This window comes from Dermacentor albipictus, chromosome 5 (assembly GCF_038994185.2).
Source record: "Dermacentor albipictus isolate Rhodes 1998 colony chromosome 5, USDA_Dalb.pri_finalv2, whole genome shotgun sequence".
Lineage (NCBI taxonomy): Eukaryota > Metazoa > Arthropoda > Arachnida > Ixodida > Ixodidae > Dermacentor > Dermacentor albipictus.
Genome location: NC_091825.1, coordinates 154002287 through 154028881, shown reverse-complemented (window position 1 = coordinate 154028881; position 26595 = coordinate 154002287). Strand labels below are relative to the sequence as shown.

Genomic DNA, 26595 nt, shown 5'->3' with positions numbered 1-26595 from the left:
AATGACTTTCTGAGAGTTATGGTTTAAAAAGGTGTTGACTATTTCCCACTTTTTCCTAGTGTTATTACCACATTCTATAATTTTTTGTTCGTTATAATTCCTCTTCGCATTTCTAAGCTTTGCAGAAAGAGAGTTAGAAAATTTTTTGTAACGGGCAAGTAGTTTAGTATTGAAAGGTTGCTTCTTTGTTTTTTTTATATAAATTTTCACGAGACCGCATAGCTTTCAGAAGGCTATCTGTAAGCCATGGATTTTGTGGCAATGATACCTTTTTTCTGCATTTTATTTTATGACAGTGGGAGTTGAAATGCGATGAAAGTGTGGTTAAAAATTGCGAAAAACATTTTTGAGGTTCATTAGACGACATAACTTCTGACCAGTCAGTTTCAGTTACGCTTGCAAGGAACATCTCTTTGTCAAGTACAACTTTGTAGAATGACGTGTTAGATAAGGCTGAGTGATTGCGCAGGCGTAGAACGATAGGATAGTGATCGGTAATATCGATGGTAACAATTCCAGCCTCAGATGGATCTGTTAAGTTCGATAATGCATGATCAATGAAGGTACCATCAGCAACGTTAGGACAACGAACAGTTACAGTTACAGTTAGCGAATCGTGCACGTGTCGCCAGCAAACTTGTATGTCACCCATTCCCGTGGCGTTTCCTCAGTTCACACGTTAAAGTGCTTCGCAATACGGTGATGAGTCAAATAATAATTGGGAATTTTGGCTCATTTACGTCTACTCCATCGTCTTTGCTCATGCAATAGCTGCTCCGTCCACACTGTCATCCTCTGTTGTGTGAATGCTAGCTGCAAAGTGATCCAATTCACATTACATACCACATTACCGAGAGAGAATAAACATTTTTATTGGGTGAATGCAGCTTTGGAGAGACGTCCTCATTCCAGAATGCCTTGAGCTCGGGCCGCGTCCTGGGCCCTCGCAATCAGCCGTTGCTGATCCTCGAGGTCGGAGCTGGCCAAGGCTCTCTCCCAAAGCTCGTTAGTTGGGTAAGGGTTCGGAGGATTTAATGGTGTCGCTCTGCAACCCCCTACAATGTGCCTGAGGGACCTGGGCTCAACGCAGAAGCGGCATTGCGGAGAGAATTGTGTAGGGTCTATGAGGTGATTTTTGGTTGGGTGGGGGAATGTGTTAACCTGTAGAGCTCGGAGGAATCACTCCTGCTCTCTAGGTAGTGACTTGTGTGGGGGCGCATATGTTCTGCGAGTTAGCGTGTAGTGTTGTGTGATGTCTTGGTACGAGACTAGAGGGTGCATGCGCTCGGGTTCAGATTCCTCGGCATCGGCTCGGTGGGTCAGATCTCGAGCCACGTGGTTGGCGACCTCGTTGCCAGGAATGCCTTAATGAGCTGGCGCCCAGATGATCATGACTGATCTCGTTGGCGGCTTTTGCTTGATGATCTGGAGCATTGTGGTATGAATTCTGCCGCTAGCAAAGTTGCGGCACTCCTGCTGGGAGTCAGTCACTATGACTTCAACCTCTGTTTGGGAGAGCGCGAGGGTCCAGCGTGCAAATCCAGCTTTATCAGCATCGCCAAAGAACGGGCGAACAGAATTGCTGGCCAAAGATACTATGTGGACAAGTCGTGCATCCGCAAATTGACATGGTTTTTGCAAAGATTTAAGTGTTGTTTTATGCAGTTACATTTGCGGATTATACGTGCTGATATTTGTTTTCTTTCAGGGCTGCTGTAATTGGGGGTGTGAGGTACATGTGGTGGCGGGTTACATGCAGAAAAATACGGTAACTGCATTTGCACTGGTTCCATTGTTATCACAAAGAAACGAATGGACTTTCAGTCAGAGGATGAATGCACAGGCAGTAATACCGTCACCTTCCATTAATTCAACCCTCCTGGCGCCCAAGCACTTCAATGGACCAAAACTTTCGTTATTTCGATCCTAAAATTGGCCTTTGCCAGATAATTTGAACTTGATCAGTTAACATGCACATGCCTGACCCTCATGGTGACATTATAGCGACCCCTTTGGTGGCAGCATCTGTCTCGGCAGAGCTCCGGGGCCAAAGAATGTGTTGAACACACGTCATCTCCCGTCAAAAACATCTGTTTACGTCTTTCCCTAGGAAGTATTAACTGTAGCTCACAATGTCTGATTACAGTATTTGCCCAATTCTCACAGGTGGCTTTTTCTTTTCAAGAAATTTGGGCCGGATATTGCTTGCACAATACCAAAACTGCCTTTGCGACGTGCGTATGTTTTAAGCATTACACAAATGTATTGCATCAAAGCTGACTTTAGAAACCTGCTGCTGTTGAGCAACATTTATTTAGACCATTTTTCTTGCCAAAAATTAGAGTGTGCATTATATATCTACTTTCTTTAGGAGCTTTATTGGCATTTCTACATTGTTTTTCTACTTTGGAGACATATAGAGTGGGCACATGTTGAATTCAGGGGCATGTTAGAATCGGGGAAATCTCGCCAAACGAAGTAGCACTATGTTTTGGTGTTTTTTCTGTCTGACAGATAATCTGATCAATTTCACCAGTCCCGTCAAAGACAAATTAACGGAAGCCGACCATACTTATTAGCCTAAAATGAATACATACAGTCCCACTTATAACCACATGGTTTTTAACAATATATTGGTTATAACAATGAGAAGCTGCTGCACCGTCGACTTTTGTATGTTTTCTTGAAGTGAAATAACCCGCCTACAACAATGCCGCAATGCCGCATTATCGGTTATAACGATGAAGTCTGGCTGCTGGGTGTCCAAGCCGAAAGGTAGTGAAATGTGAAATCTTTGAAAGGAAAAAAAATAAGAAAAAGAAAACGAGAAATTTGAGCCGTTGCACGATGGGCTGATACTCCAACAGCTGCCGCGCACTTATTTTACAGCCATCTCCGCGCGCCTCTCTCCTGTCGCCCTTCCACCCCTCTGAACATGAATGGGTTGCGCCCATAGCTCTATGCCGCCCTTCCCTCTGAAACAAAAATGGACCACGCCAACTGCATCACAAGCAGATTAGGCAGATTGCTTGCATGTTGCTCGCTGGCTCCTCACTCAGGGCAGTTCTGCAAACAATTTATTCGCTCGCATTCATATTTGTTGGTTGCGTTGAAATTGCTCCTGGCCACGCGGTTTCTCAGCCTCGTTTGACTTTCCACCGAAACGTAAGATGGCTTAACCGCCCGCTGATCATCGGCAATGCACGACGTTGCCAGTGAAAAGAAAGCGCATGGCTACGGATTTGGAAACTAAGTCCTTCTAACCGATGGTGATCGTCGCAAATGTGCTTGCGTCAGATAGCGATGACGACGACGGCAGCGATGATGCGATAGGGCAGGCTGCCTCAATGTTGTCTCACATGAGGGCTGGCAGATCATTTCGTCCCTCCGGGGCTTCGTTTTTGTGAGGAACCTTCTGCTGCACTACTCGGAGTACCTGGATGCCTTGGAGATGGATGTCGGAGAGCTTCGTGTAAAGCATGCAAGGCTAACGGACATAGGGTTTTCTCGTGCAAGCCAGTGAGAAGTACGTGGCAAGATGCTTGTGGCGACCCCGCCTCAGCGTTTCTTCTGGATTTATCAAGCTGATAGGCTGACATGGCAGCCTTCTTGCAATTTTTTAAGGCCCCTTTTGGGACCACCAAAGCGATGCCTCGCAGGTGCTCGCATATCGCTTGCCACCGGTGACCCCTCTTTGCAGTTGCTATAGCAGTGCCATTCTTTAATGCTGACAGCCGCGGCTTGTTACACGTAATCAGAGCGCCCAGGAAGCAGTTAAACGAGTGAACACAATCAGCAGCCGGATGGAGGAAGGTAGTGGGTAGGTGCACTGGCCTACCCGCCATTATAGTTTTCTAACAGCAGCTGTGCATTCCCCCTATTTTGATTTTTTCATGCAACCCAATTATAACAATGGAATTTTCGTGGCACTTGAGTATTGTCATAAGTGGGTTCAACTGTATCTAAATGTTGTACAAGAACAATGCCATCATCAAGCATGACTATGCACTAGAATCAAGTGAAGTGAGCTCTCATGTGAAGAAGCAACCAAGATGCTAGTTGGTGAGTATGCTCGGTAAGAAGTATTGCTGTCTGACTGCACACTGAATATAAAGCGAACACTGCTTGAAATGGCACTATACATGCCTGTCTAATGGGTATTAGGTCTGCCTATCAGATGCGGTGCATGGTCACTGTCTGGAGCAGATTTTGCGGACAAATTTTAAGGGATTTTAAGACTTTCAAGTGCCATTACAAAGCACCTTCGAGCCCCAAAGTAACATTAAGTTTGACAGCTTGGGAGTTAAACGCTGTCTTTAGCATGGAGCAAACTTATTTGGTTTTTGCACACTACTACTAAATAAAGAAAAAAAGGCTTAAATAAACCCAAACCACCGCCAACCACCCCAAAGCTACCAACATAACTGGAATGGCTTGACTTTTGGACTGCAATGGCTTTGCCTATGCAGGCCCAAAGAAAACCTGGTTAGCTTAGCATAAGACAAAACTCAAATGTTTTTGTGCACCAGACAAATATTTAAGGTTCCCAAAGTCTTTAGAGTGGAGTTCTGATGTTTAAGGGTATCAAGAGTTGCTACGAATCATGTTAATAAAAGAGTGGCTCATAATGAATTCATCACATCTACCCTGCCTCATCTCACCATGTCCAAAAGCACAACCTACCTTCAGCCAATCGATTGCCCTACTATGGTCCTGCTTCTGGCCAGACACAAGCTCCTGCAGTGCAGATCGAAGCAAGAGGAACTGGTGGCGCCTGTTAGTAATAAGAGTCATCAACTGTGGACTTGAGAGCAGCGCAGACAAGTGGTGAGGGAGCAGGGCAGATGGAAAGGCCAATGACTGCTCCAGCAGGTGCAAGCCTTCCTGCACAGCACACCATAGACATCATGTATGCTGCTGCTAGACAAACCACTGAAATGCCACAGCAAAGGCCTGAAAGAGCTTGTGCAGCCCTGATACCCACACTCGAAACGTTGCACTTGGACGTTGCCAACACAGCAAGCATTCGAATGCCATGCGCCAGCTGTGAGGAAGAAAAAAAGGAAGAAATAACACAAAGGTAAGAAATACCATGGGAGTGATCCCAGAGCTCTACCATAATCACATAACACAAAATAGAGATGTTTGCATCTTACAAAATAAAATTAAAGAGAGGGCTTTCCATATGGGAACAAACCAATCTGGTTAACAACGAGAGCAAAACAGCAGCACTTAATAACTGCAAATGCTCATGCTATTAAAATATTGTCATGGATGCCAAGCTATAGTGAAAGTGACAAGGCACAGCCATTCATAGTGACTGCGCTGAAAGCTTGTATAGCATAGATAACTTATAGTGTAAGTCGCTGGAGTTGCAAATATCCACACTATAGGCGGCACTGCACTATAACCAAAACATTTTTCAATGCTGCACATGTGCAAAACATGTAGGCCAAGCAGCCACACTTATCTGTGAATCAAACCATGCAATCGAGATGTTTGCATCCATTTTAATTTATGAACGTTGGAAGGTTAATATCCAAGAACCTGCGGTCCTCGCTTGAAGCAGATAAAGCAAAACAGAAAAAAAAAGAAAGAAGTACCACACAGAGGAAAGTAAGTCGCTGACTAAATTTTCAGACCCGCTCATTTAAATGAAATTTTCCGCAGTCCTGCCACCAACTCCACAGAACTAATATATAGCAGTGACTGAAATATGGAATGCTGTACAGTGTCTTGTTCAATTTTTCGAACAGATCCTCGTGCTGTGATCTGTGGTATCAAAAACATGGCGACCACAAACTAAGTTGCTGCCATTCGAGTGTTGCCTGTGCCATCTGTGCCCTCACTTTCATTCTCGAAACTTTGGTTGCAACTTTGGTTGGCTCTTCCCAACGATGCGGGCTGTAGCCAGTGGCAGTGTAGAGTGGCATGCCATTGCGGGAAGCTCTCCCTTGATACACTTGTACCCGTGCAAGATTGGGCATGCGATCACGTGCACAGGCTGAACTTTTGCAACTTTCAACCCTTTCAATAAAATTACAGCTAATTTTCCCTGATAGAGGCACAAATTCCCCGAGTTTTCCCTGAGTTTTACCACATTACTCAATATCCCTGAGAGTTCCCGGTTTTCCCGGTTGGTAGACACCCTGATCCAGATCAGCATCAACTAACTCACCTTCTTCCAGGACAATACAGATTTTCCCTAGGAAATTGATGGCACCTTTCACTGAGCAGAGGGAGGACCTGGATGCATATTTGCATCGGTCTGAAAGGACAGCAGCTGGGCAAGGCTGGGAGAGGAGCGAGTGGGCTAACGCTTTAAGCCTGTGTTTAGTGGGCGAGGCTGTGAGTCTCTTCGGGCGTATGCCAGCAGAAGAGTCATTAGACTATGACAAGGGGAAAAAAACATTATTGCAGAGACTCAGGTTGACTGCAGAAGGGTTCCGGGAGAAGTTTAGGTCATGTAAGCCTGAAGATTCAGAAAAAGGCAAGCAGCTTGCGTGTCGTCTTACGAATTATTTTGAGACGTGGATAGAGCTGTCCGAGACAGACAAAATGTATGAAGGGGTTCGCGACAAAGTCATGGGTGAACAATTTCTTGCCAGGTGTAGCAGCAGTTTGCAATATTCCTTAAACAGAGAAAACTGTAACATGTGGAGCTAATGGCAGAACAAACAGACCACTTCATAGAGGCACAAGGATTGAGATGTGCCTGGTTTGGTCATTTAGCAGTGAACTGCTGAGTGAGAGGTAATCGTCACGAAGCAGTGGTAGTGTGCCAGTTGTGCCAAAAAAAAAAGGTCACAGGGCAGACGAATGCAGGACTAGACCCATGGGTAAGACGGCATGTATAACGAGGTCAAGAGAGGGTGGACAGAGAGAGCAGTACGGGCCTGAAGTGGAAGGCAAGGGACAAGGATGCAAAGCTAGTCTTGAGAGACACGGGAACCAATACCATTTTAGTAAGAAGGAGTCTAGTGCCACCAGAAAGCATGACCGGGTACTTTAAACCAGTAATCTTGGTAGATAAGTCCGTTAACTATCTGCCAGAGGTACAGATTCAAATATTGACACCATTCTTTACAGGGCTGGTCACAGCTAGATGTGTGGAGGACCCCCTTTATGATTTGATTGTGGGAAATGTACCTGGGGTGAGGAAGGCAGACGACCTAGACCCAAATTGAAAGAGGACAGGGAAGGACGTGGAAGAGAAAGAACACTCGCAAGCGCCAAAAGAGGGGATGCGAGAGACAGACGTAGCGGCTGCAGTACAAACATGAGCAAGCAGTAGTGCCAAACCTCTGACAGCATTGCAGGTTACAGCCATTAATGGATAAAATATAACCACAGCAGAATTTAAAGAAATACAGGAAGAGGATCAGTCAATACGAAAGTGTGAACTAGAGATAGGGGAACTGGTGCAAAGGAAAATGAGTGGGACAATAGTGGAGTTTATAAAGAAGAATAACCTATTGTACCAGAAGTGTGTGTTTAGTTCATGTAGGGAAGCACTACAGTTGATGGTCCCAAAGGAGCTGAGGGATACAGTACTGAAGATAGGGCACGATAGCATAATGGCAGGTCATCAAGGAATAAATCACAGTTTAGAAAGGATCACGGAAAAGTTCTTTTGGATAGGGGTGCAGAGTGATGTGAAACGGTATGTGAAATCATGGGATGTATTCCAAAAAACGATGGCTAAAGGACGTGTAGGAAGGGCGCCTCTAAGAAAGTTGCCCATTGTTGAGCTGCCATTTCACAGAGTGGTGATTGATATTGTAGGGCCTATTAGTCCCGTGTCCGGAAAAGGAAATAGGTATGTGCTCATGCTAGTCGACGTAGCTACCAGGTACCCTGATGCTGTGGCGCTGAAAACGGTAGATACCATTCAGGTGGCCGAAGCATTGTTGGAGATATTCGCCCGGTATGGTGTGCCCAGGGAAGTTTTGAGTGACAGACTCGAATTTCACATCGGAGGTTATGAAGGAGGTAAATAGACTGTTGTCCACAGATCCAAAGCTAACCATTCCATACCACCTAATGGCAAAAGGTTAGGTAGAGAGGTTTAACGGAATGTTGAAGGCAGTGATAAGGAGGATGTGTCAGGAAAGACCAAAAGACTGGGATAGGTATCTGCCAGCACTCTTGTTCACTTACCGAGAAGTGTCACAAGCTAGCTTAGGGTTTTCGCAATTTGAGATGCTATACGGGAGAGCAGTTAGAGGACCAATACCACTCCGAAAGAGCTGTGGTCCAGAGAGGAATTTAACAATGAGGGAAAGACCACATAAACGTATGTACTAGAACTCCAAAACTAATTGAAGGCAACGTGCAAATTGGCCCACGATGGAGTTGGCGCAAGCGAAACAGATACAGAAGAAATATTATGACCGCAAAGCAACGCACCGAAAGTTAGAACTGGGAGACAAGGTGTTGGTACTACTGCCCACAGATAATAATAAGATGCTTACGCAATGGAAGGGACCTTTTACGGTTACCCAAAAGAAAAATGAGTTGGACTATGAGATCTCAGTTCAGGACCACAGGAAGGTGTTCCACATAAACTTGTTGAAAAAGTATGAAGAGAGAAAGGAGATAAAAAAGGGAAAGAATGAGAAGAGGACTAGAGTTTGCATGGTGATTGCCGAAGAGAAGGACCACAGGGAGGTGCACACCCATATCGATAAGAAGACCATGAGGGTAGAGGAGGTTAGGTTGAACCAATCCCTAGTGGCAACACAAGAAGAGAAGTTGAGAGGGTTGATTCACAAGTTCGAGGAAGTGTTTTCAGATTTCCCCGAATGGACAGAAGTAGTGTGGTGCGAGCTACAGTGTTCAACAAAGGAACCAGTGCATGTAAAGCAATATCCGCTACCCCTTGCAATGCAAAAAGTGATTGAAAGTGAGATAGACAAGATGTTTAGGCAAGGAATCATAGAATGGGCTAATTCTCCTTATAACGCGCCATTAGTGGTTGTTAAGAAAACGAACAGTTCTAATAGAGTATGTGTTGACTTCAGATGTCTGAACAACGTATTGAAAACAGATGCAGAACCAATCCCCAGGATAGATGTGGTAGTAGCAAGAGTGGCAAATAAGAGATACTTCTCAAAACTGGATTTGTCTAAAAGATACTGGCTGATTCCTATGGAAGAAGTGTCCAAAGAAAAAACAGCTTTCTCGTGATCAAAAGGACTATTTCAATTTAAGTATATGCCTTTCGGTCTAAAGACAGAGGCAGCAGTGCTCACAAGACTGATGAGACAGGTCCAACATGGTGTGTCGCACGCTGAACACTATATTTACGACATACTGGTTGCCACTGATACGTGGGATGAACATCTTCAGGACCTGGGAAAGCTATTAACGAGTGTAAAGGACGCGGCGTTGATGATAACGCCAACCAAATGTGAGTTAGGGCAGAATGCCGTGAAATTTTTGGGACAAAAATTGGGAACGGGACAAGTTGAGCCCAAGGAGGCTACCCTAGACAAGATAGAAGCAGTGGGCAGGCAATAAACAAAAAGCAAGCACAATCGTTTTTGGGACTTACAGGATTTTATAGAGAATTTATCCCACAGTATGCTGAAGTAGCTGGACCATTGATAGAGTTGACGAAAGAGGGGGCAAACAACTCAGTGGAGTGGGGTACAACAAAGAGCCTTATAAATGCTAAAGAAAAGCTTAGCACATCTGCCAGTGCTGTTAGCACTAGACATACAGGAGGAGTTTGAGCTACGCAATGATGCCTCCATAACGCGTTAGGAGCAGTACTCCTGCAAGAGAAAGACAAGAGATTCCATCCGGTATGTTTTTGCTAGCAGGCGACTTAATAATGCAAAACGGAATTACTCAACCGTTGAGAAGGAATGTCTCGCCCTTGTATGGGCAATACAGAAATTCCACATCTATTTATTTGGCAAACAAGTTAGGTGCAAACAGACCACCAGCTCCTGGAGGTTTTGAGCAAAACTAAGCTAACAAATGGCAGAATAATGACATGGAGTCTCGCCTTGCAAGAATACTGCTTCCATATGGAGTACATTAAAGGACCACAGAATCTGGGGGCAGATTTCATGAGTAGGGCGATGCAGTGATGAAGTATCAAGAGGATAACGCGGACGGAGCAAATGCACACAAGTAAAGTGGTGGGGAACAATGAAGTCGCAAACGTTCTGAACAGTGGATGTGGTGAAATGTGCATGATAGTGTGGTGACGTGCTGTGAGCCACGACGACTTAAGAAAAAGCACCCAAGGGAGAGTCAAATTCGCCACCAAGAAGACCGATAGAAAGCAGTTTTTAGAAAAAAGAAAACTCCTAAAAAGGGGACCCATGTCATATATAAGAGGCATGCGGTGCAGAAAGGAAGAAGGGGACGATGTGCACGTATCGGTCCGAATGGCACGAGCCCTCGAGCTCTCGGTCCGAATGACCCGAGCTGTGATCGAGGGAGAAGCGGCACAGAGCTGGGATTATCACACGTGCCGTGTGATAATCCATCGTTGCCATCACTCGTCGTCGATAAATGTCGATGTCTCCGTTGACTCAGTGCTTACAGAGGGTGTGTAAGGCACCGGTGCGGCTGGGAGGTATTGTAGACAATGAATGGGTGGACAATAGAACGCTCTGGCCACAGCGTCGTAGAGCACGCAAAAGCACTTTCGGAGCTGATTGAGCTATGTCTGAATGGTGCGAGCAGTGTATATGGCACATGAAAAATTAAAGCAGAGCTAAATACATATTCCAAGCTATCTAAACTTTTAGCTTCTTAACTGAATCAGGATTAGTTTGTTTTGCTTTTCATTCTTTATTTGGCAAAGTTTTGAAGCAGCAGCTTGTCACATTCCTGACTCAATAAATTTCCTTGGTGCGGTCACTATCTGATTATTTTCTGCCTAATCGCTGGCAGGTGTGCTTAGTTCTGATAGATTTGCTCTTGCTACACACAAGACTTGAAATGTAGCTATTTTGTATATTGTAATACCTTGTAATAAAGATTAATTATCACTGGTAACACGCTTACTCTCATCCCGGCCACGGCGGCCGCATTTCGATGGGGGCGAAATGCGAAAACACCTGTGTACTTATATTTAGGTGCACGTTAAAGAACCCCAGGTGGTCAAAATTTCCAGAGTCCTCCACTACGGCGTGCCTCCTAATCAGAAAGTGGTTTTGGCATGTAAAACCCCATAATTTTTAATTGCTTACTCTTGTAGACTGTCACAAAACATTCAGCTTTGACCATTTGGGTGCTATCGGTGCAGTGAATCATTTATGATGCACTGCTGGCGCTTCAACTGAGGCGATACGAGGCGCGCCACCGAAAGCGAAATTCTCATTTCTTTAGAATGAACTGCTCCACAAAAAGGGTCAATAAGCAGTATGTGCATATATGGAGTTCTATGGGAGGGTAAATGGGAGTCAGAAAAGGCAGTGTTATAGCTGGTTCTGCACTATAAGCAGTTACATTATAAGTGGTCTAAGCTGTATTATAAGTTGTAAATATTCATAACATCAGCCCTCTGTCACTTTAAAGCATTTAATTGAGCGCTACTTCGCTGCCTACAGTTCTGGTCACGTACAATAAGCTATCTTTGCCAGTCCTCAATTTCCCTGTATCTTATCACATTGCTTCTAAATTACCATTACTCAAGTAGCTGAACTGAACTGCCCTCTCCAACATACTGATTGCATACTTAGCACACATTATTAGAAGTTATTGCATAACATATACAACTATAGCGTACACTATACACTATAGTACAGCTTACACTAAGCAGCACATGTTTATTACAGTTATAGTTGGCATGCAAGATGTTCCGATTTCAGAGGCCCCATTCGGTTGTCACGGTTATCTCCTGACTTCACCAATATGTGGCAGTGACATCTCAAATGTATCTCGTGTTAGGCTTTGACTCGTTCGAAACAAGAAGCGATCTTGAAAACTCCCCAAGGTTATCCCTAATACTCTGTCGTCAAAGTAGCCTGAGACTAAGTGAAAGTCATTTACACAGACATTTGCCGCGAACACATTGAATTTTACAAAAGCAACGCCAAATCCAATTCAAAGCGGGCAGCCAGGACCGCTGCCATGTCTTACGAAAACTATGTAAACGACACAAAGATGGTAAAGCTAAATCTGAGAAAAAGCGTGCATACGCTATACGTTATGGGTCATTTAGCATCCTGCGCATGCGCAGGATGCTAAATGATTCATAACCCAGACTAAGTGAAAGTCATTTACACATACATTTGCCGCGAACACATTGAATTTTACAAAAGCAACGCCAAATTCAATTCGAAGCGGGCAGCCAGGACCGCTGCCATGTCTTACGAAAACTATGTAAACGACACAAAGATGGTAAAGCTAAATCTGAGAAAAAGCGTGCATACGCTATACGTTATGGGTCATTTAGCATCCTGCAGCATGCGCAGTGATGACCCACTCTTTGATAACATACGCAATGATATAGCATATGCTAAACTAAAATTGTCTATTGTTGTCCAGACAGTTTGTTTGTTGAATAGCAGGATGTACCTACCTTGTGAATTCTTTGCTTGTTGTGCATGATAAATTGTTGCTTGATTTCCTTATGCTCATGACTTCTTTACACTGTACGAAACCATTTACAGTCAAACCTCGATATATCGAACATGGATATATCGAATTATTGCGTATATCGAACACTTTCTATATCACGTGGAAAATCGCATGCATTTTTAATTTTTTATTACGAACGGGGCCGGATGTAAAATGGATATATCGAACTCCGCCGCCCCAGACCAAGTGCGCTCTGTTGACAGGAGGTGAGCTTTCCCGCAACACTCTCGAAGATAGCAGCGGCGCGATGGGCGTTCCAGACTGCTGCGTACGACAGCTCCCACATTGGTTGCGCCGAGGGCGCCATTTGAATGTAGCGGCGTACACACGCGGAGGCTTGGAGCCAACCACGGCCGGTCTCAAGAAAAGCGCGCGCTCTCCTAGAGACCGGCCGTGAGCCAGACCGGCCGCCTCAATCACGCGCCCCCGCCGTGCACGCATGATCGAGGCGGCCGTGGAGCCAGTTGGAGCGCTTTGTCGGTGCTGAGCCACACAGCATGTGCATTGAGGACTTCGTTGGCGGTGATGACAGCACCGGAACAGTGGCGGAGTTAACAGACGTGAGATCGCGGCAGAAGTGACTGCTGAGCGGCCAAATGAAGATGCTGCCGAGGCTGATCCAGCAAGCGCTGATGTTGCCCTGCTCCCGACTGCAACTGAGGCTGTAGCTGCTTTGGCCGTTGTACGCCGCTACTGCGGCGCAACAGAAGGCACTAGACCATCTCTTGTGGACCGTTTGGTCTATGTTGAGGACGCTGTGGTCAAGCATGCTGTTGCCAATATGAAGCAGGCTACGCTGCTTCAGTACTTTCAGCGAACGAAATAAATACTTTGTTTGAAGCTTCATGTGAGTATCCATTGCGCCACGATTGGTTCATTGATTGATTTGTGCTAGTTTTTGACGTGTTTTCTACGTGATTTTATATATCGAATTCTGGCTATATCGAACTATTTTGCAATCACCGCGCTGTTCGATGTATCGAGGTTCGACTGTATAATGTTTGCCTATATATTATTTATTTAGTTAGACCCAAACCAGCCTAGGGCTGTTAGTCCGATAGGTGCAAGTTATGTGTACATATGATGAGAACAAATCAATAGATAAATTCCAATCAATCAACCAATCAATCAATCAATCAATCAACACCAAATCTTATCCGCCAGCTGACCTGTGCCAATCCAGTCAAGAAAGGGTAGCAAAGGTCACGAAAGGATGAGTGCTCGTGACGAAGCTCGCAGCAGAGTGCCTCAAGGGCTGTCAGCCATGGCCAGATGTCAGCAGCTGGAGCCCGCGCATCCTGCCAGGCAGTACAGAGGCCCTCCAGCACTGACTCCACCCGCGCAGCACTTGCCAGTGTGGAGGCGCAGTGGCGCATTTGCTGGGCAAGTTCTTCATACTGCATTGGTGGAAAAATAAACACATGAAAGATGTGTTTGCTGCCAACTGATTCACAGCATTTAACCCTTTGTGGTGAGTTGTTGGGCCCCTCCTGACAACACGGGTGTAGTGGTCCACTGTCGGCCACTGCCTGACAAGCTTTTTCGTAGTTGAATTGTGCATGAATTTTCTCATTATGCGTGAAGTACCATCCATTAAGGAGTAAGTAAACTTCTTTTATTTGAGCTTTGCTTTTTTTACACTAAATAGCGGTGCTTGCACAATTAATCATTCGAGTGCTACATAGACTTAGCTCTGTTTTGGTGCTGCCTGCAGCACAGCATGGCCGCTTTCTCACCGAGTGCCTTCTACGGTGATAATTTTGAAGCTGTTAGTGAAAGTGAAGACGATTTTAGTGAGGATGAGAACTACAGACAAACCCACTTATAGAGATACCGGTTTTAACAACATATTGGTTATAACAATGAGGAGCTGCTACACGTTATCGGTTATAACAATTAAGTCTAGCTGCTGTGTGTCCAAGCCGAAAGGTAGTGAAATGCGAAATGCTTGAAAAAAAAAGAAAGAAAACGAGAAATTTGAGCCGCTGCACGATGGGCCGCTGCTCCAACAGTTGCCGCACGCTCATTTTCCAGCCATCTCCGCACGGCTCTCTTCCATCGCCCTTCCACTCCTCCGAACACGAATGGGCTGCGCCCATAGCTCTACGCCGCCACACCCTCCGAAACACAAATGGACTGCGCCAACTACGCCGCAAGCAGATTGCTTACATGTTGCTCACTGGCTCCTTATTCAGTGCAGTTCTGCGAACAGCTTAATCGCTCGCGTTTGTTTTTGTTGGTTGTGACAAAGTCGTACCTGGCCATACGGTTTCTGAACTGACTGAAACGGAAGACGGCTGACCCACCCACTGATCATCGGCAATGCACGCTGTTGCCGGTGAAAAGAAAGTGCACAGCTATTGATTTGAAAACTAAGTGCGTCTAACTAATGAGACGATCATCGCGAATGTGCTTGCACCGGATAGCGACGATGACCACGGCAGCGATGACGGGGTAAGGCAGGCTGCCTAAATGTTGTCCTCACAGGAGGCACGGCATGATTCAGTCTCTCTGGGGCTTCATTTTCGTAAAGAACCTTCCGCTGCACTATGTGGAGCACTTGGATCCCTTGAAGAAGGATTTCGAAAAGCTTCCCGTTAAGCATGCATGGCTGACGGACATAGGCTTTTCTCGTGCAAGCCAGTGAGAAGTACGTGGTGAGATGCTTGTGGCGATCTCTCCTCAGTGTTTCTTCTTTATTTCTCAAACTGACAGTCTGCCATGGCAGCCTTCTTGCAATTTTTAAAAGGCCCCCTTTGAGGCCACCAAAGTGATGCCTCGGCGGTTCTCACATATTGCTTGTAACTCGTGACACCTCCTTGCAGTTGTTATAGCAGTGCCATTCTTTAATACCAACAGCCGCGGCTTGTTAACGCGATCGGAGCACCCAGGAAGTAGTTAAACGAGTGAACACAATCCGCAGCCCAGTAGAGAAACGTGGTGGGGAGGGGCACTGGCCTCCCTGTCTATATAGTTTTCTCATATCAGGTCTGCACCGCCTAACTTCGATTTTTTTCATGCAACCCGGTTATAAAAATTATTGGTTATAAGAATGAGATTTTCGTGGCACTTGAACATTGTTATAAGTAGGTTCGACTGTATGTGCCTCCACCAGATTATGAAGATGGTGATTTTACAGAAGCCAGCGATGAAAACAACAACGACACTGCAGACGCCGGCTCTGGTGTTGTTCTGAAAAACTGGCACAAAAACCCAGGACTACACACAGGAGAATGCTTTGAGCATTTCCATACGCTGCTCAAGTGTCATTGGAAGACTTGGGGACAAAAAGCAACAACAAAAATAGGCATCCTGTAAGGTTTTCTTTTCGCAGTTCTTTTCTTTCACAGTGCCCAAAACCAGCAAAATAGTTTCAGACTGGAACAACCGGAAAGGGGGTAGAAGTTTTGGACCTTGAAGGGTTAATACTACAAAGCATTAGCTAGCATTCTAATAATAACTGCTGTTATTTGTACTCCACACTGCTTATTACTTAGCATTTTCTTTGTAATTTGCTTTATGGTGGTAGGCCACACACAGAAAAATGTTTCTTTAAATCAGGAGCCAGGATTCAAATAATTGTTTTTCCTGAATAAGCATGTCTTATTTAGCTTATTCAGCTATTTAAAGTGCAGAAAATGGTTCATTTTAATTTTTGGCATGTGATTTTTCTCAAAGTGTGGTAAAAATGCTAGTCGCACCAGCAGTAATAAGTAACTAATGAATTGCTGAATTGAGTAAAGGTTTGGCATTTATGTAGCTAACTATGTAGACCTGGGAGTCCATACAGTAAGATAAATAGTAAGAAAGTAGTGTTGAAAAAACTGCGCAAAGTGTAACAAATTGCCAATATTGACCACATCTGTTTCCAAATGAGCTGTAAATGCAAAAAAAAAATATTGCATCAATTTCTTTTGTTCTAGTTCCTTGCACACATCTCTATGTGAGGAATGAGTGAGCAAAATTTTATATCAATATGTTCATTAAAAAAAAAGTTACCAAAGTTTGCACATGTGGTGGAGCAAAATCTTGTTTTGAGAAAAATGTAAGCAAATCGTCAATCCATGAGAAAGATGACAAAACTACACTAAGGCCTAAAATGCGCCAGCTTTATAGCTGGAGCCCACATGAGATGATACACTACAGTCCCCTTTTGTTTGTGAGGCTAACATAAAATGAAAAAGTATTTTGAATAAAATTTATATAAAAAAAAAATAGTGCTGATCTTCAGTTTCACAATACAAGGGTATCGGTTGGAAAACTCACTGTAACTCCCAAACTAATAACTATAGGAAGATGATTTATTTGGAACATGTTGCTGAATGTTTAGGCATACATAAAATGTAAAAAAAAACAAGAAATCTACTTTGTGAAAAAAACAATTGCCTTTTGAATGTAGCCTACAACGTTATGTTTATGTTTTCAGTTATTATTCATTAGCTAAAACTGTTTTAACCGCTACATCTTTCAGCACATACTTTAACCTACTGCACACCTCATTGTTTCTTGTTTATTGTTTATAATCACTCCCCTCCGTAATGCCTTTGGCTCTGAGGGTATAAAAATGAATGAAGGAACGAACGAATGAATAAGGTGGAGACAGCAGATGAACTAAAGAATCTGCAGATCCTACACAGTGTTGGAATCTAAATACACAGTAATTCAACAGCACGCACAATATTCATATCATCTGAAATTGTTGAATAAATTCCGGAGTTTTATGTGCCAATACCACAATCTGATGATGAAGCAAGCCATAGTAGGAAACTCTGGACTAATTTTGACCCACTGGGGTACTTTAATGTGCACGAGTATTCTTACTTTGAGAGTCAACCAGATACTGTAGAGACCCAGCACAATGGGGCACGTCAGTTCAATAACACGTTGTCATCTCGTACGGAGATGGCAGAAAAAAAAGCACACCTCTCTATACTGCAGGATACAGTAGAATCTCAATGCTATGAATCTCTTGGGACACCGTGAAAATTCGTATCACAAAAAAAAAAAATGAAAATTACGGGGGCACACTGCAATGAAATGACAGACTTCGTCAAAATTTCTGATTATTAGTTTTTTTCCACACCACCATAAAGCCTTGCTTTATCTCAGTGAAATATTTGGAAGAAACGCGCTGTAAAATTTGAGAAAATTGCACTTTCTTTTAGTGTTTTTAGCTTTGGGAGGTGCGATCGCACCGCTAATTGTGCGAGCATGGCTTTCTGTTGATGCAGCGCCACTATATCAGTATCGCTGTAAACAGGACAGATTAGAGATCCAGGTTGCCACGGTGCTGTTTTCCTCTATACGGGAATAAGAGTAACAAAAGCAAGCGCAAAAAAGGAAAACTAATGTCGTCGCGATTTGTTATGGCTGTCATGAGGCATGCAGGGAGCACTTGTATTCACTAATGTGAACTTGAATCACTGGTGCAGTTGCTTTGTGCACATTTTGGCAGCAGCGAGCTGCACACATCGGATGTTTTGAGATCAACATTTGAAGACCTGCCTGGTTATCAAAAGTTTCTTTCAGTGTACCATCCTAGCAGCTGCCTGATTGAGATAAAGACACGATTTGCGCAAAGGAATCTGTTTTCTTGATGGCGGCGAAGCTACTTCATATTGTGGGATTTGACAGATGCAAGGCAGAAAAGTTTCAAATTGTCATGGGGCACTGAAGATGACGGAAGGCGTGGAATACAGAAATGAAACTACCTATGGAAGCGAGTGCTGCCAATCTTGCTGACGCGTCAATACTGGGTCGTGTGTCATTGACGGCTCTTGATAAAGTTGCAAGGTGCTTAATACGGCTGACAAGTTGAATGATACTGCACAAAGCAAAAGAGTTCTTTTAGAGGGGGAGGGGGGTGGCGGAGAGGACGTGCGTTGGTGGAGTTAAATTGGAGTGCTGTAGGTCACCGTTGCAACAGGAATGCAACTGACACATTGGCACAGCTGCTCAGCCAGCCTCACAACAGCCAGTGCCTGGTGCTACTGGTACATCAGGGCCTACTCGGCCGCTCTGCCAAGAATTGTGCAACGGCTCAATTATTTGTATCATCCACAATGGTGTGAAAATTTGTTTGCAACATTTTTAATTTAGCACATTGTAAGATAATATAACTTGAAACAGAACTTTTGGAAAATTCATATTATTCCAAAATTCATATCAAGCATGCTTATATCGAGATTCTACTGTACATTAGACTTACGATAATTCCAACTCCGGTTAATTTGATTTTTTGGTCAATTCGACTCTGACCAAAGGTCTCAGTCGGTGTCCATACATTTTTATGGGCCCAAGCTTCTGTTATTTCAATCTCAAAATTGACTTTCGCCAAATAATTTGAATTTGACTGGCCCGCTTCACTGCGATAAAGCTGTGTCACGCGGCGAAGCATACGCAATTACTGTGGTGAAGCATACCACGAATAGAAAGGGGCCACTGTAATGGGACATAGTACGCATTTCTTAATTATACGAGTGCACACGGCACTATCTCTGGTCACAGCATGAGCACCTAGACACTTAATATGCATACTGGAAGCCATTCAGAGCTCTTTCTGACGTTGCTGTGCTGATTTGAGCCCTCATTTTGATTGCCATGCGTGTCACACATATGACACCTTTAACATGGCCTAGTACGCATTCCTCAATTATATCCAGGTGCAACGAGAAGAGGAGAAAAACCATCTGTGTTTTGGGAAAGCCATCTAAAAAGAAGATGAAAAAACACAAAAAGGCGAGGGGATGTTTAATGCCAACAAAAGAGTGGGTGTCTATCTAAAGCTCTGAAGGTCTGCTAGTAAACTTATTAGGCATCATGGTGCTCGTACAGGGTGTCTACCAAGTTGACATTTCCAAATTCCCTGAGTTTTCCAGGTTTTCCCTGAGCACCTTTGTGAAATTCCCTGAATGAGCCAGAACTTTGTTTTATGTCAAGACAGGCTGACTCCACGTTGCCCGATGCTGTCACTCTCTAGTAAGCATGATGAAACAATAAAATGACTTAATCCAGTTTGAATAGTAAGGAGTAATATCTATTTTATTTAAAAAGAAAACAGAAGGAAGGTGTTAGTAAAATGCACAGCGAAAGAAATGGTAAAGCCCATTCCAAACTGAGTCGAACATTTTCAAATACGAATGAAAAGGAGATGCATACATAAGTAAATATTTTTTAATATCAGCTATTTCTATCAACTGATAGCAAGCTTATCTGTATGAGGTCCTGAACTTTGTCACAACTAAGGTTCTCTCTCAGCAGCTGGGAAGTCAACCTCAACTGTCCTGACATACTCTCAGCCCGTACACAACATCTCAGTGTTGGGTTTCACTGCTTAAACAATTTATTTTGGTTTGGATGAGGGACACCTGTGCCTCAGCGTCAGCCAACACTTAGTTTTTTTGCTCAAGCTCCTTCAAAAAGGCGGCGGCACCCTTCCTTTCCCGTTAATTCCTCAGTGCGTCGGTCCTCTCTCTTCTCATCCTCCTTCTACCACGCTTTCACCACATGGATCATCTGAAGCATCCTCTTGGTCAGTTGTACAGTCAACATTTGATTTTTCGGACTTCCGAGGGGCCGCAAAAAAAAATGAAAAAAAAACGGGCAGTCTGAAATGAAAAAAATTAATGCATGTCTTTAACTGCCTTTAAGGGCTAAAATTACCACAGGCACGTCTGAAAAAGCTCTGAAGGCCTGCCAGTATGCTTATTAGGCATATCAGGGCTTGTACTGTGACAGGAGACGGGGTGCACGCATGTGTAATTAAGGAACACATACTGTGTCCCGTGACAATTGTCCCCTTCCCACGCTTGTTATGCTTCACCGCCTAACAGTAGTGTGCTGAGGCGAAGCTAACTTTCGGAGACTGGCATTACGCAACGCGCTGTGCTCTGCGAGCTTCAAAGCCAATCGCGAGGATTACAAAGGCGGAGTCGGTGCCATTGGTGATAGCGGCGAATTCTTTCAATGAAAAAAACAGCACTGCACGGCAAGAAGCTTAATAGCAAACATAGAAGCAGCTAGGCCTAACGTTGCCGCGGTGGTGGTTAAGGCTGCCATCGGATCTGCCTGCGAGAGTGCCGGTTCGAGGCAGCGAGATAATCAAAATAGCGGCGGTGGCGGCTTTGATTAATGTCATTTCAGACCTGCAGTCAGGGCGATATACATTGACTATATCGAGTGCGTGGTGGTGCCGCAAAACCGTGCAAATTATTGGGCATGTCCGAAAAATCGGGCGTCTAGAAAATCGGTCGTTAACTACTCTGGCAATACATCGTGCCGATGACACGGCGTCAATGACGATTCGTTGCGATTCCTCTGTTACTGGAGCCAGCATTAACACGACTTTCGTTCCCTTTCAATACAGTTACAGCTAATTTTCCCTGATGGAAGCACAAATTCCCTGAGTTTTCCCCGAGTTTTTCCAGACTGTTCAAATTCCCTGAGAATTCCAGGTTTTCCCGGTTTTCCCGGTTGGTAGACACCCTGTCGTACTGTGACCGGAGAAGGTGCATGTGCATGCGTAAATTAAGGAACACATACTATGCACCCCAACAGTGGCGCCTTTTCACGCTTGGTATGCTTCACAGCAAAACACTACTGTATTGTGGTGAAGCTAAATATAAAGGCAAGTACTGCCAAGTGAGTCAATGGCATGTTTCAGCGTTTCTCTGGCACTTTTGTTACGATAGAGATTACAGTTAAACCTCGACATGACGAAATCGGTAAAATGGGCAATTTGGTTCGTTATATCGAAATTTCATTCTATTGGAATTCGACCTTTTATACAGTCGCATCGATTTTTCTTACATGGACAGGGGCTGCAGAACTTTCCGAATTATCGGGCAATCAAAAAAGCAAGTTTGAATGAGAAAACAAATGATTTTGATAAATGTGGGTGTCGGCGAGGAAGGATACGGTTTCATGCCACGAATGTCGACGATATCTTCTCGGCGGTACGAATTTAGCAAACCCATCCATGCTTTCACATGTACTTCACCCCATGGCTGATAGCGTCACTCGCACTGGGACGATGCTATCAGGAAAGCCGCCAGCAGCGGGGAGCGAATGTTTCGTCTGCCTCTTGCTCCAATTGGTCACAAAAACTCGAGATTATGGAACCTCAAATATTAAATGCGTGGTAAGACAGCTTACATGGTGCCACAATGTCTCGGCACACCTACCTTTTGCATGCATGGCGGATTATCTTGCGGCTGTGCATGCGTTCAGCGGCGCTTACAGCCACGTGCAGCCACAGCTGAGACGTGCGCCAACCTTCTCCCACATGCCCCCATGCGCGTGTTTGATCATGTTACCATGAGCTTGCTCTCCTCCCTCTTTTTCCCTTTGCTCACATAGGAAGGCGGCACTCATGAAGCCACCATCTTTCTTTTCTCACCCTCACACACTTTCACTCGCACCTAAAGCGCAAAGTGCGCAGGGTGCAATAGATCTTATCGCACTTGGACTTTATATGGAACATGATGTGGCTCTACTTCGGCGCTTGCTCTTGTTGTGCCACGCGATTTAAGAGGTGTATTTGCAAACAGCCACTTGTAATTGAATCATTTGACCATCTGCGTCTGTGGAAGTTTCCATTTACTGTCTCGGCATTCCTTTGTGGTGGCAGTAAAATTTCGTTATATTGAAATCATATACAAACACACTTCGTTATATTGAGGTTCTAAATACATGGTGATCTATAAGCAATAAATTTTACACTACACATGTCAAGATCACTGGACATCAACAGCAAGTACAATACATAAAAGCAGCACACTGCAACCATTGACTTAGTCAATGACTTCAATGGCAATGCCAAGACCCCAAAGCTCTAAATTGATTTCGAAATGGTAAAGCATTAAATAGCGAGTCCAGCACTTGCCTGTGAGTTAGGTGCCCTGTAGGCCTTCCTGGAGGTCAGCTGCTCCATCTGCACCTTAAGCTGCTGCTGGCGACACTGCTCCATCTTCAGTGCAGGATGTATTATCCGATTCTCATGCTTTCCCAAATGGGCCATGATGGTCCAGTCCCTGAGTTGTTGCTCTGCTTCCAGGTATGACAGCTGTCAAAAAGGTAGTGTAGGTCAGGTCATCAAAGACATAATGTAGTTAATGTCACAAGGGAGTAATACTGCTTCACCCATAAACAATAAGTAAAGATTGTGTAAAGGAAGCATTCTTTGACAAATAACAGCCGCTGTAGCAGTAAGCTTCAAGGTAAGCAGCAAAGAAATACTGTTTAGTGGTGCCTTGTTTCTATAATGTAGGTATGAAGGAGGCTTGGTGCAAGATTGTACGTTTGAATGTGAGTAAATGCATCACAGGACGCTGGCGAAAGTGCACATTTTTGATGATGAAACAGAAAGAATAAAGAAAGCTCCTCCATTATCACTCAATGTAAGTTACACAGAACCTCTACAGCCCAGTTTGGCATTCTTGCTATGGTGCCTTGCACATAGATGGTGCGTTGTCATTGCATATCCACATTGCCTTCATCATTTTAAACACAATAAATGCAAAACAGGCTCTGCCTGAACATGCACCATGAAGAGGAGTGTATCTACATTGTTTCAGATTTGTCAGTGATGTGATCCATAGCAGCTTGTTTGGTGTACTGAATGGCAGTATACAGATGCACTCAAAGTATCTTTCTCTTCCCCATCAGTTACTGTTGTTGTATGCCACAATCTGAATGAAAACGAAATAACTGCTCATCACTGAGCGAGTTCGAAGCGCATAGCAATGGGAGTAAGTAAAAAAAAAGTGAAAGAAAATGGAATGTATAAGTTCCCACTGTGTTCAATGTCCCTTTCCAAATGACCTTTACAATGATGCATACTCAGCTATCCTGGGCTTCATTTCTGCTGGCACTGGTTTCAATTCCAGTATGATGCTAACACCCCCTTTTGTGGTCCACTCTTAAAAGGAACTCTTAGACGTGCGTGCCTCTCGCATTGCTCGCGCACTAGCTGCAAGTGGCTGCGAAAGCAATGTCAGTGCACTGCCTATGAATGTCGAAAGGAGTCCACACTACCAACCACAAGTTATCTGCTGCAAATCTAGGTGATTGTACTCTTGCAAGAGAGGAAAATTCAGACATGCTCTGCACACAAGTGTTCCCTTTAACAGTGGACCGCTCTGTAGATTCACCATCGTCATCAGCAACACACTTGCTGTGCTTCCTCACTTCTTCAAATCAATTAGGGTGCAGCTAAATGCATCCAATTTAACAAGTATCTGGTGCCACACAATATTACCAGGAATATTCAAGCCAAAATCATTTGATTTTCATAATTATTAATCCATAAAAACTAACTTTTACATTAGAGTCTACGCTCATTACAATGGGCCTGTGTACAACAGAATTTCAAAGATAACAGACCATATTTCTACCTTAATTTGCTCTACCTATTTTATTAACACGACAAAGTTAGCTTTTAATGGACCGCGCTACAATGGACTATTGGCTACAGCAGACAAAATTAGCGGCAATTTTTATCAAAATCAGGCATGTAAAACAGACTTTTGCCATGTTGACACAGGCTGGCAACTGACCTGAGGGTCAGCCAACGGTCACGGCTCAATATCATACGCACGAGGGAAGGAAGAAAGCAGGGTGGAAGCGTGCCATCTTTCGCATGCGAGACACGGGTGGCAGGTGAGGGAGAGAGTGTTCAACTTCGGTGGCTGCTGTTAACGGCGCAGGTGCTGTATATTGAAAGCGATCTGTGACGTGGACAAAGTGCGTCCAGTGCCGGTAGCTTCGTATGCGCTGTGCTTCTTCGACGTTTCTTCGACGTTTAGTTCACGTTGAAGCAAGAGACAGCACGAAGGTCAATTCGTTCGCCGCTGTTGCCGTGCTTCCTCACTTCAAGGTTTTGACAATGACTTTCCACAGTCATTGAGCTAGATGTGTTCATGTTTACTTGTGCACACATGACACAGAGCTGGTTAATTTAGTTAGCAAGCTAATGTTTACAACTTTGTACGGTCGATAAAACTACTATCCTTACTTCGCATGGCTGTCTATAATTTGCTATCGCAATTGATGCTTTGCCTTTTGGGCGAAACTGCTACTTTCTTGATTATTTGTTTTTTATTTTAGACGTTTGTCACTCACTCTTTGCAATAACATTGTTACATATCGCAACCAAAGTTTCGGAAGTGAGGCATTTCAGATATTAGGGACTTCAGATAGACGGACAATTTTTGTCGGATTATCAGGGTTCGTTGTAACGAGAGTCGACTGTATAATTAAAATATGATGTCTGCATCAATATGCTTGCCAGAAAATTTTGAAGAAGCCAAATAAAGCTATGCAAATACAATAAAGCAGTAATTCTTACGAGGTGAAATAAAGTAGCAGAAGTGGTGTCGAGTTACTGGAAGGAATTCCTACTAACTGGTACAATTTTCAGTTGTTCTAAGTGTCAGAGTAGACCATGTGACTGCTGAGCAAAGGCCAAATCTCACCCCTTAAAAATTTTGTTGCTGACACTGGCAATCAGTCCTTTAGCTTCATTTCAGCTGCACAGTAAAGGTTGAAATATCAGCAGGTTCGACACATATACCCTACTCAACTCTCTAGACAGCTTCCAAGAGGACACATTATTGATGACCACTATATGTGAACGAGACATCTAATAACGTATGCAGCTCCTCAAAATGGCTTTCCTGCCTTTAGAGGGGGGTGCACGGATAAAGGTTTTGTACAACATTGGCCCGCACAAGTTTTTTTCTTTTTTTTTCCTTAAAGGGGCACTGAACCACTTTTAATCGAAGTCAAGAAATGCATATTAAAGTTAAATGAGACTATTTCAGAAAAAAAATTTCAAGTTCTTCAACGCATTCAACAGAAGTGGAGTTATTGGCAATCAAACATGCTTTTCGCAGTGCTTTCACTCCTTCTTAAATGATTCACACTGAAAAGGCTACAACATAGCGGGGCTTGCATCCACAACGCTCCGTGTACTGAACGTCACCATGGTGCACAGTTCAAATTTGGTTTTAGATGTTCACATAGACGCCACTATTTTCGATTTTGGTACCTAAGACAAGCCAAATGTGGTTGTCCTCAGCGAGCTGCAGTGCACTAAGCCAGTGAACTCGTTGTGGCACCCTGCAGTGGCCATGGTATCTACCGTACGCTACGTAGCAGACCGCAGCTACATGCAACTGTAGCATTGGCTTTGTGCATGACAGGCCTAGAGTGTGCACTTGCACTCATATGCTCCTGTCAGGCTGTGCTATGTGGTGCCAACTGGCTTTGTCCTGTACCACCTTGACCAATGAACAATAGCCACATCCAAGTTGCACATTTTGAAGCTCATTACGAAATGAAGCCTGCCAAGGCCTCTAACAAGGAGCAGCAAGGAGTGAGTGTGCGCTGGCAAACACGCGTGCGGTCTGGCCTTATATTTCGCGCGGTTCGAGGCTAGTTCAGTGGTAAAAAATAGTCGAAATTAGTGAGACCCGACGGCTACGACACCGGTAAGCAGGGTGGCCAAAGTTTAATTGCTATGCGGGTGGCTGCGCCAGAGTGTGAGCAGACAATGATCGGCTTCTTCAGGAAGTACGTAATTATATTGACCCGTGCACTTGTTCATCGAGGGACTGCGTTTCATCATCTAACAAATGTTATTGCTCAGTGCAGGACACACCTGCATGTATTGGAAGTTTCTGGAATGTTATCGATGGTTTTATCCGCTGCCTGTTGTCACCGAACCTTGTGTAATCTGATTGCATGTATGCGCCATGCGAAAGGTGTAGAACTTTCTGGAAGACATGCGGGCACCAGCAATTACTCTGAAACGACGTTGTGATCTGATTGCATGTATGTACGAAGCGAATGATGTAGAACATTCTGGAAGACATGCGGGCACCAGTGATTACTCTGGAATGTTCGATAGCTCAGTATAAGAGCCGACGCACTTGACCCGCTGATCAGATTTCGCCAATCGTCGACTGTGTTCGCCACTATCGTTGTGCT

The 26595-nt window shown here is 44.2% G+C and overlaps 1 protein-coding gene across 4 annotated transcripts in view; it reads right to left on the bottom strand.

Annotated features, from left to right (window-relative positions):
- Positions 1 to 26595, bottom strand: part of LOC135902333 (midasin) — a 369755-nt gene that overhangs the window by 103415 nt on the left and 239745 nt on the right. For all 4 annotated transcript variants that reach the window (XM_065432311.1, XM_065432313.1, XM_065432314.1 and 1 more), the window contains 4 exons: positions 22490 to 22669; positions 13776 to 14003; positions 4985 to 5044; positions 4684 to 4884 (listed from right to left, as the gene is read on the bottom strand). In XM_065432311.1, coding sequence (XP_065288383.1) covers positions 4684 to 4884; positions 4985 to 5044; positions 13776 to 14003; positions 22490 to 22669 — 669 coding nt within the window. The remainder of the gene's footprint in view (positions 1 to 4683; positions 4885 to 4984; positions 5045 to 13775; positions 14004 to 22489; positions 22670 to 26595) is intronic.